Here is an 18374-nt window from a genome sequence, read left to right as displayed (position 1 = left end):
CACATCAGCAAAATCCATTGGGCTCTGAAAAACAACCGATTGGTAGAGCACTTTGATTCTTTATAATCCATGTTGTGTGAAAAGTTAAAACCACTGGGAAACAGAAAATCCTTTTATGGGAACAACTATCAAAAATCTGTTAGAACCATCTGTTTCTCTGGCTGTTTTCCTTCATAATAAAAAGAATGGGGGGAAAACTTAATCTGAGGTAAGAGACTCTTGGTCAAATTCTACTTTCACACTAATGTAGATCTGGAGTAACTCCACTGGTTACAATATAGTTACTCCTGACATAGGTGATAGCAGAATTCAGACCTCCTACCCATGACTAATGACCACCTCGTTTATGAAAAGGTCCAAAAGAGTAGCTAGGTACATTTTATGTGGCAGAAATAATGGCAGCACAAAAAACAGCTGTCTGAACTTACCAAAAGCTTAATAACAACTTCCCTTTTCCTTCTGTTTCTAACTCTTTGAAGTGCCTTTGCCCTGCATTATTTCTGTTTTGTGAATAAATAAAGGAGTTCTTTCTTCCAGGCTTTCAATCCAGCACCATTGCAATCACTTTAAACACCCTCTTCACCATCTTGCCAAATACAACATACAAGGACCACACTTCTAATGGTCAAAGGGCAGTTCAGTTTCCATGGTCCACTCAATTCTTGCTGGGACAATGTGACAGTCTGTCGTCACAGCCAGCCAACAAGAGAACAGACTCTGATAGTGACTTCAGAACAGAGTTATCTATAAGTTAGGAACTGGACTGTCTATGCACTGAGAATCCATTTATTCATTTCCCATAGGTCAACTGAATGTCCCTAGGGTGGTGACAATTATTCACCAGCAATGGGAAGAGTCAGACTGATAACCTAGAAGTGCAAGATTCCTTACTAGAGACCCTGTTCCCCTGAGTTATCCAGTCCTTCAGCAGAGTTCTCATATCTGAATGTGTTTTCAGAGCGGTAGCAAACAAAGCGCCTGGCTGTGCTATTGCTTACCCCAGTAATTCCTGTCAAGTCAATAGTTATACCAAGGCAAAAGAGGGTGGAATGAGGCCCATGTAATCCAATAATTGGTATGATGTCTGTCAGAAAAGTATTTTCTGGGATTATGCTTTTCTAGGGGGCGGTATTGCCATGTGATTTTTATTGGTTTCTCACCTGGACTCCCCTTGACTGAGGGTAAGGTAGATTTCCCATGAACTCTCTTCAGGGATAGCTCCATGTGGTATCAGCAAACTGACTCCTACAACAGAACAAGTTTAGAGGTTATTGTTGGACCTCCCAAATCCAAAGCTTCTGGAAACACTTAGGACATAAAGGAAAACCTTCTGAATTATAACCCCTTGAAATGTATAATACCCTAGCAAAAAGCTTGTTTGAAAATAGTAGTACAGTGTGGGCCATTATCAAATTAAGGAAATAAACAAATCATTTTAATAAGATGTGTCAGTATGTACTACAGTATTTCCCAAAGGCCCCTATCAGTATCAGATTCTCACTGGGCTGGGCTTTATACAAAAGTGGGGCAGGCACCCTGCCATCATATGAGTTTTTGAGAACCTCTGTCCTACATCATTCACTGGTGCAAAAATACCTCAAAGTCTGCTCTTTCAAACTGTGGTCCGTGGACCATCAGTGGTCCGCGAGCTCCATTCAAGTGGTCCAGGGATTGTTCCCTCTAAGGTGTGTGCTTGGGCGACTGCACAAGAGAGAATGAAGGGCCACCTACCTAATTAGTGGAGTCGTGTAGGAGTGGCTCCACTAATTAGGTGCCTTGACTCTGGAGAAGATGCACATGTCAGATGAGGTGGTGGCCTTGGGGGGAATAGGGATAGGCGGGAGAGGGCAGTGGGGTGAGAAAGGGGGAGGGGAGATATGGGACGTGCAGGGCTGTGATAGCCAGAGAAAGAGGCTCAGGGGCTGCTGCGGCAGGGGAGAGAGGGCACATCCCTCGCATTAGAAAGGTAAGATTACTGATATTAAAACATTAGTTGTGCACTTTTATTTGTAGAACAAAAAATGTTAATTATTATTAAGGTTTTTTTTTTTAAATATAGCACTTTTGTCCAAAGCGCTTTACAATAATTAGATAATGGTATAAACAACATTTGGATAGATCATTAAGTGGTCCACCAAGACCCTCAGCAATTTTCAAGTGGTCCATGAAAAAAAAAAAAAAAGTTTGAGAACCACTGATGTAGGATGCGTAATCTTGATGACTAAACTCCTCTCTTCATCCCTAGGTATAGAAAGATTTCTCACCCACTCTGCCATCGATGCCACCTGCACAGGAGGGACTCCTTTACGGAAACGAGAGGACTGCAGTCTGATGGGCTCATTCAGTCCTTAGCCTCTTTGCTGAGGCTGCCAGCAAAGGTTCTGTTTAATTCCAGCTGGGAGGGTGGTCTCAAACCCATTCCGAGTGGGGACATAATAAAACCACTACCTTATTTAACCCAGCCATCAGATTCAAATAACTTTCAGTCACTTCTGAACTAGGTCTGAATGCAATTCCAGCCACACAAAAGTGAAAGACTCTGTATCCCATTAAAAGGTCTCAGAGTCATCTAGTCCCCTACGGAATGTACTTCTGGCATTGACTTGATTCTTATTCTGTACGGTCAGATGATATAGCTATTTAGCTTAAAAAGAAAGAATCCAAATTCAAAATCCTCAGTAGCTTTTTCCTAGGTGTATACAGTCCAATGCAAAGCCAAGGCCGTTCACCCTAACCCAGCCCCACAGTTCATGTGGAGTTCCTGATCTTTCCTTTCTCTGTAGCAATTGCTTTGAAGTAAATCTTTTACATCAGCTAACAGATAAGAGCCCACAGAGCACAGTTCTTCTCTTTAATGCATCTTCTTGTTTATGATAAGAAATGAACTGGCTACGCACAACCAAAAAAGTCCTTTGCAAAAATAAAACCTCAGGGTTTCTTCCTCCTCCTCAAATAATGAAGCTCTCACCCTCTCTTTCATCAGAAGAACCAATGCTAGAGTAGAAAAGCATACAACTTGTTGACTATAATTTCAATGGAGAGATGGCATCCTTCTAATAACATTACCCATGCAGCATGAGCTGTGCTCCTGTAAGCCTGAGAGCTGCTGTACAGTCATGCAGCCCAAGACTCATTATAAAATAAGTTATTTGTGCTTCCAATTTATGAACATTATTCAGTAACATGCTGGTTATCATTAGTCTCTTTCACTTGTGCTAAGAATGAGGCACATTAAAAACCCTGCTTGGAGCCTCCTGACAATAGATTCATTATTAACTAGGTTTTAATATCAATACTAGAGAGGCATGGCCATCATTACACTGGTTAGACACCGTATTTATGATAATCCCCTAGGTAATGCTCTTCCTGTATTGTTATAGGCACACGCTTTGATAGTTAGGGCTAACTTCAGGGCAACCATTTTCCTCCATTACAATGGGATAGAGAGAAGTTAGCTCTTTTGAGATGCTGAGAAAATCCACAAATGTTTAAAGGGGTAGATTTTCAAAGGCACAAAGTACAGTTAAGGCAGCTAATTCCCAGTGAAAGTGGATAGAGGTTAGGTGCCTTCTGTGCTTTGAAATTTCCCAGTTATGAAGCATTTAAAAATGCCTGCCTCTTTTCAGGGTGAACCCCTTTGGACAACAGTGAGTTCTGGTGAAACAAACAAACAAAAACACACACACACCCTTCCCACAGGATAGGAAGAAATTGAAAGAGCAGGACCGCACTGTTGGATGTGCACAACAGTAGTCTGACATTCATAAACTTGAAGTCTAGCGTCACTCGGACAGAGCTGAAAATTGAGTCTGAGCTTACTCACACAAATTATCACAGCTTCACCTCAGTCAAAGATCCGCTACCATCTTTCAACCCAGAAGAAAAAGCACAGGAATCAGAACACAGTGACTGAATGCAGCTGAATATCTGTGCCATCAAAAAGGGAGCTCCAAGTTATGAAGTAAAAAAGGTAGATTGTCTAATATCTTGACGCTCTAGGGCCTAGAAAAAGTTGATATTTTTGACATGACTCCAGCAATTGGTTTTGATTTGGGGAGTGAGGAGAGGGGGGAACACCTGCTACCTGACAGCCTTTTATTTGATCTGACAACAGAACAACCTGTTCTGAGTTCGCTATTTAGTATTTTTTTGCACAACAAATGCATGCACGACTTTCTTAACCTTTAAAATTAGCTTTGTTAGTTCTCAAAAAGCTGTTGGAGTAAACCAATTATTTAAAAATTACATTATCTGTGCATTCTTCTTTGCCTCCATGTTATCCACCTAAATATCTATTAATATTATGAATCTTGTCATCTGTAAAGCTCCTTATAGTTTGCAAAGCTCAATTATTGTTTAAGGTGTCCGTAAGGATATTTACTCAATGCTACATTGGCAAACGTTTGTCTTTACATTGAATCTGCTGGTGCTTTTGATCTGGAGAAACTCATAATGGAGAGATCACTTACAAAAACAACCTGAATTTATAAAGATTTTCATTTCTTTTAGTTCATATGCACAACAGCCATTGCAGCGTATGATTTGATGCTCCTCTTACAATGGTGTACATTGGAACTTACTCCATTGTGGCCATAATGGAGTTACACTGTTGTAAAGCCAACATAAATGAGGGAGGAAAGAATAGATTCCAGATTCTTTCAATGTGTCACCCTTGCATACCTTCAGATAAATCCTGAAATGTCGATATGTTACTGTGATTTGCAATTGTCTGCAAGATTATATTTCAGACTAGTAGTAGAAGGGGAAAAAGTAAATTGCATGGACCAAATACACCTGGAATTTATTTGCTTTGTGGGATGAGCATTATTTAAAGTAATTTGATGCATAAGAAGAATTCTTTTTGATAGCTACACTGTCTTGATATATTTGTAATGTTCAGTCCTGAACATACAATCATCCACGGAGAAACAATTGCCTTGAATACATCATGCATTTCTGTGTGTTAAATATTATCACTATTAATTATGTATCACTATCAATCTATTCTAAATACAAACTATGTTTTTGATGCTTTTTTTTAAAGCGGCAAAGAAATATGAAAAGGAAGGCTGTAAATGGCATTTCATTCAAACAAACAGCAAGAGACAGGCTTGGATGCACAGAACAAAAGTTGTCAAGCGAAATCAAACTCTAGTCGAAAGTGAATCTCAGCTCTAGGATCACTAGAATTCAAAAGGTGCCCAATTAGCTAGAAATAGTGGCATCAGGCCAGTTCTGACACACATTCCATTTCACAACTCCAAAAGGTGTAGTCAGCACCACATAAATGCACTGGCACAGTGTAATATGCTACAGCGATGCAATCTTAATATCCTTTATTTGATTCTAATTTGGTTTCACACAGTGGCTGCAAGTTTAAAAAACTCCATTTCCTTTTAGCAATTAGCAAGCAGAGCTATGACGAGAATCTCACGCTAAATTACAAAGCTCAAAAGGCACAAAGCAAACATCATCTATTAGTGATGCAAATTTAGCTCCTCCATTTCAAGCAAAGTTCTGATGCTCAACCCAGTATTGAGCTGGCAATTATCTCACAAGTGATGCAGTATGGAGATGTCCTTTCAGAACAGAACTAAGTTAGAAGGAAAAAAACAACAACCCTGGAATATCCAAAACCAACAAACTAATTAGACCAACAGCTGTAGTCACACACAGCAGTTTTCATTCAGAACAGTGGCTCTCCTCAATGGTCTCTCATCATTATGATATCCCGCAGATTTTTCTGTAGCATTGTCCTGATATCCAGCAATCTTCATTGGGTCAGTCATTGATATAATTAGACTTTGAGGGACAAATTGGAAAGGGGAATCTAAGACCCTGATTCACCAAATGAACTCTGGAGAGGAGCTCTATGGTGGGATCGAGAACCTGGTAAGAAAAAGGGAGTCTTCCACACTGGCATAAGTTTCATGCTGAGGAGTCAGGAGAAGGTGTTCGATTATAACAGCTCAGACACAATGCCGATTTATCAACATGTTATAAATTCTCTGAATTTGGCATTGGTTGTAATCTTACTAAATGATCTGATAGTAACAACTGTCTTTTGGGTGAACAAGATTCCTGTCGTTTTCATATTTCCCAATAAGTGAGCTCCTCTCTTCTTTATATCACAAAATGCTATAAAGCAAAAGGGTTTAGGTCACAGCTTTCTTGGGTGCTTTCAAAAGAAAATTTCAAAAGAAAATGATTGACCCACCTGTGTTTGGCATCACTAAACGGCCACCCAGGTGGCCAAAAATGCCAGTCGTTCTCAGCTCACTTCTTGTTGAAAGAGATGACAGATTCTGAATGTACGTAGTTTTGTTCCTAGCATGTACTGTCGAGAAGCCTCTGTTGTTCCCATGGGGAAATGTTCCAGAATGTGCCTTTCCGTGATACTCGGCCCGCTCCGTCACCCCCAGGGAAACCATGAATGAACTCTGAACTTTGACCTTGATGTCTGACAAGGGATTAAAGAGTGAAGATTCTGTCATGAGCTCCTTGTCCATAGGGTCCTGCAGGCAGATGGGTCCGCTGTACGTTCTGCTCACTGTCAAGTCAGGCTGCATGGATGAGTTCAGAAGCAGGGAGTTACCTGATGAAAGGAAGTTGATTGAGTACTTAGGTACCATTTTACAAGCAAGGGAAACTTATGTGCATAGTGGTTCCTAGAAAAATGTCTACATACCAGAATTTAATCTGAGCAATGGAAAAACAGGGGAAGAAAGTGGAGTTCCACACCCACACAGGGAAAAGTCTGTTTACCCACCTTTCCATTTTATGTTGTACCTTAAAATTTCAGAGTGTGGCCCAGTGATTAAAGTAGAGGACTGGGTGTTAGGAGTCCTATATTCTATTCTTGATTTTGCTACTAATTCACTGTATGACCTTGGGCAAGTCACTTTAACTGGAATTTTCAAAAGCACCTTAGTAACTTACAGTTGGGCTTGTGCTCATATGTCGGTGAGGTGCTTTCGAAAATCCCCCTTTTCACCTTTCCATGCCATGGTTTCCCTATCTATTAAAAATGGATAGCATTTTCCTATACAAAGAGGAGACTTGTGAGGCTTAATTAATGTTCGTAGAGTGCTCGGAGATCCTCAGATAAAAGTCGCTGTACTAGAAATGCACAATATACTTTTTGCAAACTAATTCTTTTGTTATTCACTTTAGCTCAAATTATAGGGTCCTTTAGGGTACTAATTCAGTGGCCAGTCTGGAAATCAATGGTGTCAGTTCTATATTAACTACAAAATTTTGGGCGCCTGACTCTTACGTGGTGTAACTCTTTTGGCTTTAACGGAGCAAAGCTGACTCTCATCAGTTGAGGATCTGGCCCTTGATATCCAAGGTCATCTAATGATCATTTGTTGCAACATATCCACCTCACATATTGGCAATAAAAAAAACTGCACTTAGAAGATAATGTGTCTCCCTCTTCTGTTTGCAGTTAAACTTTTAAAAGCAATCTAGGCAATTTAACAAAGAATAAAATCAGAACAGATGCTGGAAAATTATTCTGTTGGGCTTCACCAATGTTAGTGCAGAATATTTTCTGATCTAGTTCCTTATCTTGCAATGAGCTCCATATAGGTAGATATAGGTAAAAAAAATCCCAAGCCCACATTGAACCTTAGTCAAGTGGATATATGCAGGTGCCTAGGATCTGCTGGTACAAAGTCCATTGAAGGATTTGTGCTTCTTGCCAGATCAAGTTAAAACTTCAAAAGAAGCCAGCCTCAGAGGCTAAGAGATGTCTATAAAATGTACCGTTCTCAGAACCCTTAGTCTCTGAGATGCAAGGCTTTATTCTTGTTTTAGAGAAATGTGCATGAATTCATCACACTGGCATCCTCCTTCAGACCTCTTCACTACCACCCATCCAGCTTTCCTCTCATTTTCCAGTGCTCTCAGAAATCAGAATCACATGTGGCAATGTCCCAAAGGAGATGAAACAATGCAACAGATCTAAAGGATACTTGAACACTATGTTTTCTATGCTCCAGGCTGTGTCAAGGCACATGTAACTAAGTGTAAACCAAATGAAAACATGTCTGAACACCAACTCTTTTAGTGAGCCTATAGGAAGGTATGGATTCAGGCTTGAAGGAAACTGTGTTGACTAGAAATGTGGTACCACAATTATGCAGAAAAGGTTCGCTCCAAATCTAATTCTGAGTGCAGACTGACTCAGAGAACACCAGGTGAAAGAGGAGGAGAATCAATAAATTTAAAGCCTAAATTTTCAAGAAGGACTTGTGATTTTTAGGTTCTCAACTTGAGACATTTAAAAAGCATCTGATTTTTCACAAAATGCTGAACCTACCCACCCATTGAAAATTACGCTCTTTTAATATGTCTCAAGTTGAACTGCTAACATCACTAATCATTCTCAAAAAGTGTAGAATCTGGATCCCTCAAAAGCTCCATTCTCACATACTTGCAGATCCTTTCATTTCAGCTTGGGTCAAAAGATCCATGTCTAATCTGCTACAAAAACTTGAATTGCAGACAAATGTCCTCTGCAGTTCTAGCATCCACTGAATATTTTCTTCAGCACCACTGATAAATAAGGCAATAGACACTTTAGCTGCTTACTCATTGTGGGTAATGACTGCTCTAATGCAAATTTCTAACCAGATGCTGCTGCCTTTGGTATGATTTCTCTTTAGATGAAAATAAGCATAATTTTTAAGTCTTTCTTTGCAGCTTTCAGCATCTTAAAGGTGTGTGTGGGGGGTGAGGGGAGAGTCATTCCAAAGACCTGCCTTTTTTGGTTTTTCTTTTCTAAATGATGTTGCTGTCAATATAACACAGCAGCAGAGATTCTCACTATATTTTCTCCAGTTCAGATGGTATTAAAGAAACTGACTGTATTGGATGTTTGTGTACTGCTGATTAGCTTAGAACGTAAAAAGAATTCCCAGCTACACCAACTCTTTCCTATCTAGAAGGCGGCAATTAAGCAAGATGCACCATTCCTCAATTAAACATGATAGATAGATTAGATAAAAACTTCTAGGCGTCTCTAAGCATAATGTACTTAAACCCCTCCTACTGCTAACCTCCAGCATGCTAATGTCAGAAGAACTAGCCTATTCATCTAAATGGATTAGGGATTACTACAAAGGGGATTATTTTAAACTAGGAAAAGACGGTTACTCACCTTTGTAACTGTTGTTCTTCGAGATGTGTTGCTCATATCCATTCCAGTTAGGTGTACGCGCCGCGCGTGCACATTCGTCGGAAAACTTTTACCCTAGCAACTCAGTGGGCCGGCAGGTCGCCCCCTAGAGTGGCGCCACCATGGCGCTCCATATATACTCCTGCCGGCCCACCCGCTCCTCAGTTCCTTCTTGCCGGCTACTCCGACAGTGGGGAAGGAGGGCGGGTGTGGAATGGATATGAGCAACACATCTCGAAGAACAACAGTTACAAAGGTGAGTAACCGTCTTTTCTTCTTCGAGTGATTGCTCATATCCATTCCAGTTAGGTGAATCCCAAGCCTTACAAAGGCGGTGGGGTCGGAGTGAAATGTGGCAGAATAAAACTGCTGAGCCAGAGGCTACAGCCTCTCTTGACTGCTAAATCAGGGCATACTGCGAAGCAAAGGTATGGACCGAGGACCAATGGAGCTTCGCGACAGATCTCGTGGGTAGAAACACGAGCCAGCAAGGCGGCAGATGAAGCCTGAGCCCTGGTAGAATGCACGGGGATGTGGCTTGGGGAAATATGAGCCAAATCATAACAAGTGGGGATGTTCGCCATCACCCCAGAGGAGATCCTCTGAGAGGAAAACAAGCAAGCCCTCCCTTTGGCCCGCTACCGGGACAGAGCTGGGGCACCTTAGGAAATGGTTCTGTCAGCACAATAAAATGCGAGCACTCCACAGATGTTCAAGGAGTGCAACGGTTGCGCCCATTGCGTTGAGCTGTGGGTAACATGAAAGGCCAAAACACCTTAGGGAGGAAAGCCGGGTGCAGTCATAACTGCACCTTGTCATTGTGAAACCTAGTGTACGGCGGAACCCCCGTAAGAGCTCTGATCTCAGAGACCCGTCTGGCCAAGACTAGGTTGAGGTCCCAGGGCGGGGCTGGGCGGCGCACCCGAGGGTGCAAGCGCTCCAAGCCCTGGAGGGACCTCGAACCCATAGAGCGTGAGAACACTGAACGTCCATCTCAGCCTGCTGGAAGGTAGAGATGGCTGCTGAGTGTATCCTCAGCGCTGATACCGCCAGGTCCTGCCGCTGAAGGCCAGAGGCAGGCCAAACAGAGGGGATCGAGACCTCAGCAGGAGCAAGATCGAGCGTATTGCAGCTGTAAAAGAAACGCTTCCACCTGGCCCGGTACGTTGACCAGGTGGAAGGCTGCCTGTCACCCCGACTCAGGTACGCAGCAGCCACCATGAGGCGAAGAGGCTGCAGGTCCGAGTGACGAAGCCTGTCGTTGCCCTGAGTGATGAGGTCTGGGCTGACAGGCCGAGTAACGTGGTATGTCAGCGCTGCCTGGACCATTCTGGAGTGATCATGATGATGATGCACGCTCTGCCCCTGCGCAGTTTGAGCAGGACCTAATGAACCAGTGGGAACATTGGGAAGGCATAATGCAGTTGGCCTTTCCACGGCATCAGGAATGCGTCCAAGATCGATTCCGAGGAGAGATCTTGGAAGGAGCAGAATACCTGGCATTTCCTGCTCTCGCGGTGAGCGAACAGGTCTGTGTGAGGAAACATCTCCACTTCCGGAAAGCGGGACGCCTCACATGGGGCAGAGTGATCACTCGTAAGGCAGGAAAGACCTGCTGAGGCAAAGAGTTAGGACGTTCCAAACGCCTGGGAGAAAGGACGTCGCCAGCTCCATCGAGTGGGCCATGCCAAAGACCCGGAAATGGATGGCCTCCTGACAAAAAAAGGGGGGAGGAGGACTATGTCCCCCCTGAATACTTATGAAGCACCTGGTCGTTGTGTTGGCTGTAAACACCGAGATACAACGGCCTCGCAGCTGCCGCTGGAACCCCTGGCATGCCAGGCGGACTACTCTCAATTTTTGGGGCATTGAGGAGGAATGCCAGCTCCCTAGAAGACCAAAGGCCTTAAGCTCAGAGGTGACTATGAACACTCGAGCAGAGAGATGAGGCGTTCGCCGTCAGGGGCAGTGAGCCGGACTTGGAGAGGACGGAGGCGGAGCTTGGCGTGTTTGGTTACAAACTTGCGGGCAACCATGGACCCAGGAGACTGAGACAAGAACGAGCTGAGGTCGTTGGGAAAGCCTTCAGACCTCAGATGATTGTTGCCATCGCCTAAAACCTCAGTTGCGATAAGCAGGCTCCGGCTAGGTAGGAGACCAGGATAGCCCCTAGGGAGCCCAACCTCTGCGTGGGGACCAGAGTGGATTGCTCTATAATAAACAGCAGGCCTTGACCTGTGAATAAGACCGTGGCGATGCCCACGCGCTGAGTGGTTTGTGTCTCAGAGTCTCCGTGGATAAGCGAATCGTCCAGATACGGAAAAACGCATATCCGACATCAGCGACGGTAGGCGGCGACTATGGCCGTAAACCGGGAGTATTGACAGTCGGCTATAGAGCGGAGGCATCTCCCGTGCGGAGGGAAGATGGCATTGCGAAAGTACGCGTGCTTCATATCCAGGGCGGCACAGTAGCCCCCAGGAGGCAAGGATGGAATAATGATTCCCAGGGATACCATGCAGAACTCCAACCTTATCCTAACCCGGTTGAGTCCGTGCAGGACCAAGAAGGTCTGAGACCTGTGTTCGAGTGGGGGACTAGGGCATAACGGGGGTAAAACCCCTTACCCCTTTCGTCCGCTGAAGTGGGACAGGGCTGGAGCAAATTAAAGGTGGTACCTATGTTCCATCGTGCGCAGGACCCAGCGATCTGAAAGTAACTGGGGCCATGCCAGGAGAAAGCGGGATCGGGATCCCGTCCTGCGACTGGTACACCGCCCTCAGGTGAACCTTGGAAGGTCCGTCTTTGGTCCCAGTGGTAATTGCGAGGGACCTTGACTTTGGCTCTTTAGGGGTCCTGACGTTCGTCTGCGACCACCTTGGCCCTGCCGTTTGCCAGAGTTCTGCCTCTGGCTAGGCACAGAGTATGGCGGCTGGGGCCAGAAAGGCCTGCGTTTTGTCGCTGGCGTATACATGCTGAGACGCATTAGGACCCTATTGCCCACCAGACTTCGCAGTCTGGGGCTGTCTCTGCCGCGAAGATGCCTTTACCAACAAAGGGTAAATCCTGAATGGCATACCGCAGCTCCGGCCGGAGGTTTAAAACCTGAAGCCATGAAATGCACCTCACGGCGACACTCAAGGCCAGAGTGCCGGCCGCAGAGTCTGCTGCGTCCAACGAGGCCTGGAGGGACGCTCTGGGAACCTTCTTTCCCCCCGTCCTCCAAGATGGCAGCGAACTCCAGGTGGAAGTTTTAAGGGAGAAACTCCTTCACTCAGGTGCTATAATTATCGCAGCTAAGCAAGGCTTGTTGCTTTGCTACCCCGAGCTGCAGGGCCCCTGCAGAGTACACCTGGCGGCCAAGCCTGTTCATTCGCCAAGCCTCTTTCTGCTTCGGGGCTGGCGCCCGCTGGCCATCATATCAGGATCGTGGTCCTGAGCATAAAATCTGCGCATATGGGATGACACGGATGCGTGTCCGGACGGCCATGGAGGTACTAAAAGAAGGCACAGGCAGAGTCTCTGACTCACTCGGACCTTGCCCAACTCGGCACCGGGGACCGGCATCGGGAGGCGTATCGGTACCTGGAACGAGATCCAGACCCGCAACCAGAACGGTGTCGGGAGGTCGACCGAGATCTCGAGGCTCGGAGAAGGGCTACAGGAGTCAAGGTACCTGCCCCGGTGCCAGAGGTCGGAACGGTGCCGATAGCGGGTCGGCGAACGGGATACCGACCGGTGCAGCGAGTGTGACCAGTACCGAGGAAAACAGCACCGGGACTGCCAGTGGTGTCCGGCGTGCCGACAGGACTTGGAGTGTCTGCGGGACCGTGATCATGAACGGTGCCGCTCTGCTGTGCTGACAGGGGACAGTCCCCTGAAGAGACTGTATTACCCGTACCGGCGGTGCCCGGGTCAGGCAGCACTGACTCTGTCATGGCACTGAGAGCTCTCGCCGTTGGTAACATCTCCGGCGTGAAGGGAACAGCAGGCTCAACCACAGTGCGTACTGGGGAGCTGTCAGGCACCGGATTCGACGGCCCTCGTGGGACCGGGATCCACGGTACCGAGGTCATCAGAGCTTCGGTAGGTGTCGGTGCCGGGCGATCCGAGTTAGATAAGCTGTCTGGCTGCGGTGCCGTCAGCACTGAAGCAGCGGGAGTAATACGCTCAACCACGGCGCGTGCCGGGGAGCCGTCGGGCACCGGATTCGATAGCCCTTGTGGGACTGGAATCGACGGTGCCGATGTTGTCGGTGCCTCAGAGGCGTCGGTGCCGGGCAATCCGACTTAGACTAGCCCTCTGGCTGCGGTGCCGTTGGCATGGAAGCAGCTGGAGCAGGAGCTCAACCACGGCGCGTGCCGGGGAGCCGTCAGGCACCGGATTCTACGGCCCTTGCGGGACCGGGATTGACGGTGCCGACGTCATCGGTGCCGCAGCAGGTGTCGGTGCCGGGCGATCCGACTTAGACTAGCCCTCTGGCTGCGGTGCCGTTGGCACGGAAGCAGCCGGAGCATTAGCTCGACCACGGCGCGTGCCGGGGAGCCGTCAGGCACCGGATTCTACGGCCCTTGCGGGACCGGGGATCGACGGTGCCGACGTCATCGGTGCCGCAGCAGGTGTCGGTGCCGGGCGATCCGACGTAGACGAGCTCTCTGGCTGCGGTGCCGTTGGCACGGAAGCAGCAGGAGCAGTAGCTCAACCACGGCGCGTGCCGGGGAGCCGTCAGGCACCGGATTCTACGGCCGTTGTGGGACCGGGATCGACGGTGCCGACGTCATCGGTGCCGCAGCAGGTGCCGGTGCCGGGCGATCCGACTTAGACGAGCCCTCTGGCTGCGGTGCCGCTGGCACGGAAGCAGCAGGAGCAATACGCTCAACCACGGCGCGTGCCGGGGAGCCGTCAGGCACCGGATTCTACGGCCCTTGTGGGACCGGGATCGACGGTGACGACGTCATCGGTGCCGTAGCAGGTGTCGGCGCCGGGCGATCCGACTTAGACGAGCTCTCTGGCTGCGGTGCCGCTGGCACGGAAGCAGCAGGAGCAGTAGCTCAACCACGGGGCGCGCCGGGGAGCCGTCAGGCACCGGATTCTACGGCCCTCGTGGGACCGGGATCGACGGTGCCGACGTCGTCGGTGCCAGGCGAGCCATCTTAGACGAGCTCTCTAGCTGTGGTGCAGTTGGCACAGAAGCAGCAGGAGCAGTAAGCTCTACCACCGCGCGAGCCGGGGAGCTGCCAGGCACCGGATTCCGTGGTCCTGGGGGACTGGAATCGACGGAGCCGAAGTCATCGGTGCCTCTGCAGGTGTCGGTGCCGGGTAACGCAACTTAGGCGAGCTCTCTGGCTGCGATGCAGGTGGCACGGAAGCAGCGGGAGCAGGGGGCTCAACCACAGCGCGTGCCGGGGAGCCGCCAGGCACCAGCAGGAATCGTAGGCTCTCTCAACCTCGGAAGGGAGCGGTGCCGAGTCGACATCGGTGCCGGCGACGGTCGGTGCCGAAAGGCCTTGGTAGTACCGGCGGGGTCCGGTGCCGAGGAGGCGCTTCTGCCCGCCGCTTGAACATCGCTCGGCGCCCAAGGTGGAGGGGTAAGTGAAAGTCCCGCACCTTTTTGTTCTTGGCTTAAAAGCCTTGCAAATGGGGCACTTATCTGTCAAGTGTGATTCCCTGAGGCACTTCAAACAGGAGTCATGTAGATCTCTCTTCGGCCGCGGCTTCTGGCAGGCCGGGCCCCTTTTAAAACCCGGTGAGCCATGCATGGCTCCGGCACTGGGCTCATGGAAGGGGCTACTTCCTGAACCCCGCTAACTAAACTAACCATGTTAGCAAAGAAAACACGTATAACCATACAAATATATATATAAAAGGGTTCTAACTGCATAATTATATACGAGAAAACGAGTAGCTAGGGAAGTGGAGGTCAGCTAAGCCGCGCTCCACTGTTCCAACGACCGACACGGGCGGTAAGAAGGAACTGAGGAGCGGGTGGGCCGGCAGGAGTATATATGGAGCGCCATGGTGGCGCCACTCTAGGGGGCGACCTGCCGGCCCACTGAGTTGCCAGGGTAAAAGTTTTCCGACGAATGTGCACGCGCGGCGCGTACACCTAACTGGAATGGATATGAGCAATCACTCGAAGAAGAAGGTTAAGATTTGGGGATATCACATGAAGCTGTCAACTCAAGAAATCAAATCATGAATAATATGGGATGGATTCTCCTGTGCCATATTTGGGTCAAAATGATTCTCTAGGGCCAATCTGCAACTACCTCAACGTAAAACAGAGTTGCCCAAGAGCTGCTCTTAGTTTATGCCATTTGATCATTGTTCCCAAAGACTGTTCAACAGCTAAAAAATGCAGATTAGAGCTGCTCTTTCCCCTTACATACCTCTGACATGTCCCTTACATCTTGGTATGGGAGCTGAGTAAACCGGCTTTACTCCAGTTAACGGTCACCTTTCCATACAGACTAATGCCAGGTTATGGCTCCTTTGAGCTACCTGTATCATTCCACAGAGCCAGACTAAGGAGACAGAATCTGGCTCTATATATTTAGGGTTTCCAGTTTTAAAATTTATGTCAATAAACCCCCACCAAAACAATTTGCAAGTGATACCCTGGGGGGGGGGGGCAACAAGCCAGATGTTTTCGTTTTTTCCCCCGATGTTTGAGAGAGGGTTCTACAGTCCCTAGGGGTCTCTCTGTCTAGATTTTTATATCATGCTCATCACCATGTTATCAGAGTATCTGAATCTCATTCCTAGCTGTGTGGCATTCTGAAGAAACTATAGCTGTAATTGGCCTAAAAACAAAAAACACAAATCAGAAAATCACATATGTATCTAAGTTCTAGGAGCCAGATCCCAAAGCCACTCAAGTTAATGCAAAGACTCTCACTAAGATCAATGGAATTTGGATCCAAGCCTTAAAACCTGGATCCACCAAAGCATTTAAGTTTGTGGCTAAAATATTTTAAATAGTGACTTATAGGTATGGCTGAGGGGTGGGGGTTAGAATACATGTGAAATCTCAGACTGTTTGGGTTTTTTTTGTTTGTTTGCAAGTATTCATTTTAAAAATTCCAAAAACATCCAAAGTAGCTGCAACTGAACTAATGCATCCTCAAATATAAGAAACTGTCTGTGTGGGGATTTCTGTGGTGCCTCTGACTGAGGTGTCTGTGCAACATTAAAATCAAACCAAAATCTCCCACACAAAACCCAAAACAAGATTTTTATAACAAATTAGCTTCTTATTTAATTTGGAAGCTCAATCTCAGATAATGTGGAAAAGATATAATTGCAAATTATACACCACTCTTCACAGGCAACTTGTACTTCCAAATAAATGACTAAAATTCCTCTGCATCCCAAAGCTGTTTTTATTTATGCTCTGTGGAGTATGTCTCTCTTGGAAAGCAGAATGTGTGTGTGCACGCGCTCACGCGCACACATGCACCAATTGCAACATTTCACTTTCCTAAACAGAGAGAGAGAGAGAGAGAGAGAGAGAGAGAGAGAAAAGGGGGCCACTTTCAAGCCTACCACCCACAATAAGGCCAGCATCTAGTTTAGAATAATGGTACCAAATCAAGAAACACAAGATTTTATAATTATCACCCCTTAGTTCAAAATCTCCTTTTTTTTGTCCAAGGAAATATTCTAGGAAACCGACTGCTTTTTAGCATGGGGCTTTATTTATGTCTTGTAAAAATCTATCAGTGACTTTCTAAAGTCCTTTAACAAAAAAAAAAAAAAAAAAAAAAAGCAAATAAATATATTTTCACAACTGTGCATCTTCAACTATTCCATATATATCTTAGGATATAGAAATTTGCATGCAAACAACGTAACGTAAAATGCTTGAAAATGAGTTGTTTAAATTAGGACTATAACAAATGAAAATTTAATCACTTTCAGTTGGGAACCAAAAATAGAAGAAATAGGAACTGAGTAGAAATTTACTAAATGCTAATGATTTCTGCATTTATTAGTTGTCAGTGCAGTAGGAGAAGCTAATAATATACTCAACTTCTAACACACATACAGAAGGACAAACTGAGGCAAGCAGAGATTAGTCACTTGTCTGAGTTCACATAGAAATTGGTGGCAGAGACAAGAAAAGACCCCAGAATTTCAAGTGCCAGGCCCAACCCTTGCCACTAGACCACACACTTTGCTCTGCACAAGCCAGTTCCACCCCTCCTGTGGAGGTCTCATGCTCTCTCTCAACAGAAGCTGCGAGGGAAGATGAAATCACAACACTAACCTTGCCGGACTGTTTTAAAATTAAATGTCTGGAAGCCTCCTGTCAGAGCAGATGAATCAATCACATCCACACCATACTCGCTCTGGCTTCGTCTATAAAGTGTAATGCCGACTACCAGCACAGCTACAGCAACGACTGCAGCACCTAGGCCTGAGTATAAGGCAATGTCACTGGCGTTCTCGATATCTGAAAGGAGAAAATGTAGGCACCAGATTAGCGACACACACTCATACTGCCTCTCCCCCTGCCCCCGCCCCAAATTGCTCACATGAGGATTGATTGGTGCATTTGGGAAGGTAAAAATTAAGCTGGGCTCAGACTAGATCTCAAGACTAATGTTTCTCAGTGAGGAATATGCTGAGATTTGTGGATGGTATGTAATGAGGGCTTGGGGTGCCCTTCTGCCCAGCAATTGCCATGCATGGGTGTTCATTTAATTTCTCTTCTCTTCCAACACAACAGGAGACAACGGGAACCGAGTGTTTCTAGGAAATGTCTGGCATTTCATCTGATGTTTCGTGTGACTGGAGGGTTCAACATTAGCAGGTCTGTGGGTGAAGAGAACTGAGCGCAAATCTCATCCTAGCTTATCCCCCACCACAGCAGTGTATTCCACAGGCCTGGGGAGCAGGGTGGGTACATTGGGGGTGACAAGCATCATTCCCCATTCCAGCCTAGTGAGATTAAGGGCTGAGTTACATTGTCTTAGTAAAGAGGAGACTCCAGCACAACTATAGCTAGGATAGGCGCTGTTAGGAAACAAAATGCCTCTTACAGAACCATTGAATCATAGAATATTAGGGTTAGAAGAGACCTCAGGAGGTCATCTAGTCCAACCCTCTGCTCAAAGCAGGACCAGTCCCCAGCACCAACTCTTGTCTCTCATTGGTCTCCAGGGACATGTAGGATTTGGGGTTGAGC

The 18374-nt window shown here is 46.6% G+C and overlaps 1 protein-coding gene across 4 annotated transcripts in view; it reads right to left on the bottom strand.

Moving 5' to 3' along the window:
* The window catches only part of UNC5D (unc-5 netrin receptor D), a 321538-nt gene that overhangs the window by 40789 nt on the left and 262375 nt on the right, over positions 1–18374 (bottom strand). For all 4 annotated transcript variants that reach the window (XM_030552139.1, XM_030552140.1, XM_030552141.1 and 1 more), the window contains 3 exons: positions 17454–17639; positions 6218–6595; positions 1161–1245 (listed from right to left, as the gene is read on the bottom strand). In XM_030552139.1, coding sequence (XP_030407999.1) covers positions 1161–1245; positions 6218–6595; positions 17454–17639 — 649 coding nt within the window. The remainder of the gene's footprint in view (positions 1–1160; positions 1246–6217; positions 6596–17453; positions 17640–18374) is intronic.

This window comes from Gopherus evgoodei, chromosome 2, assembly GCF_007399415.2.
Source record: "Gopherus evgoodei ecotype Sinaloan lineage chromosome 2, rGopEvg1_v1.p, whole genome shotgun sequence".
Taxonomy (NCBI): Eukaryota; Metazoa; Chordata; order Testudines; family Testudinidae; genus Gopherus; species Gopherus evgoodei.
This window is presented reverse-complemented; position numbering and strand designations above follow the sequence as displayed.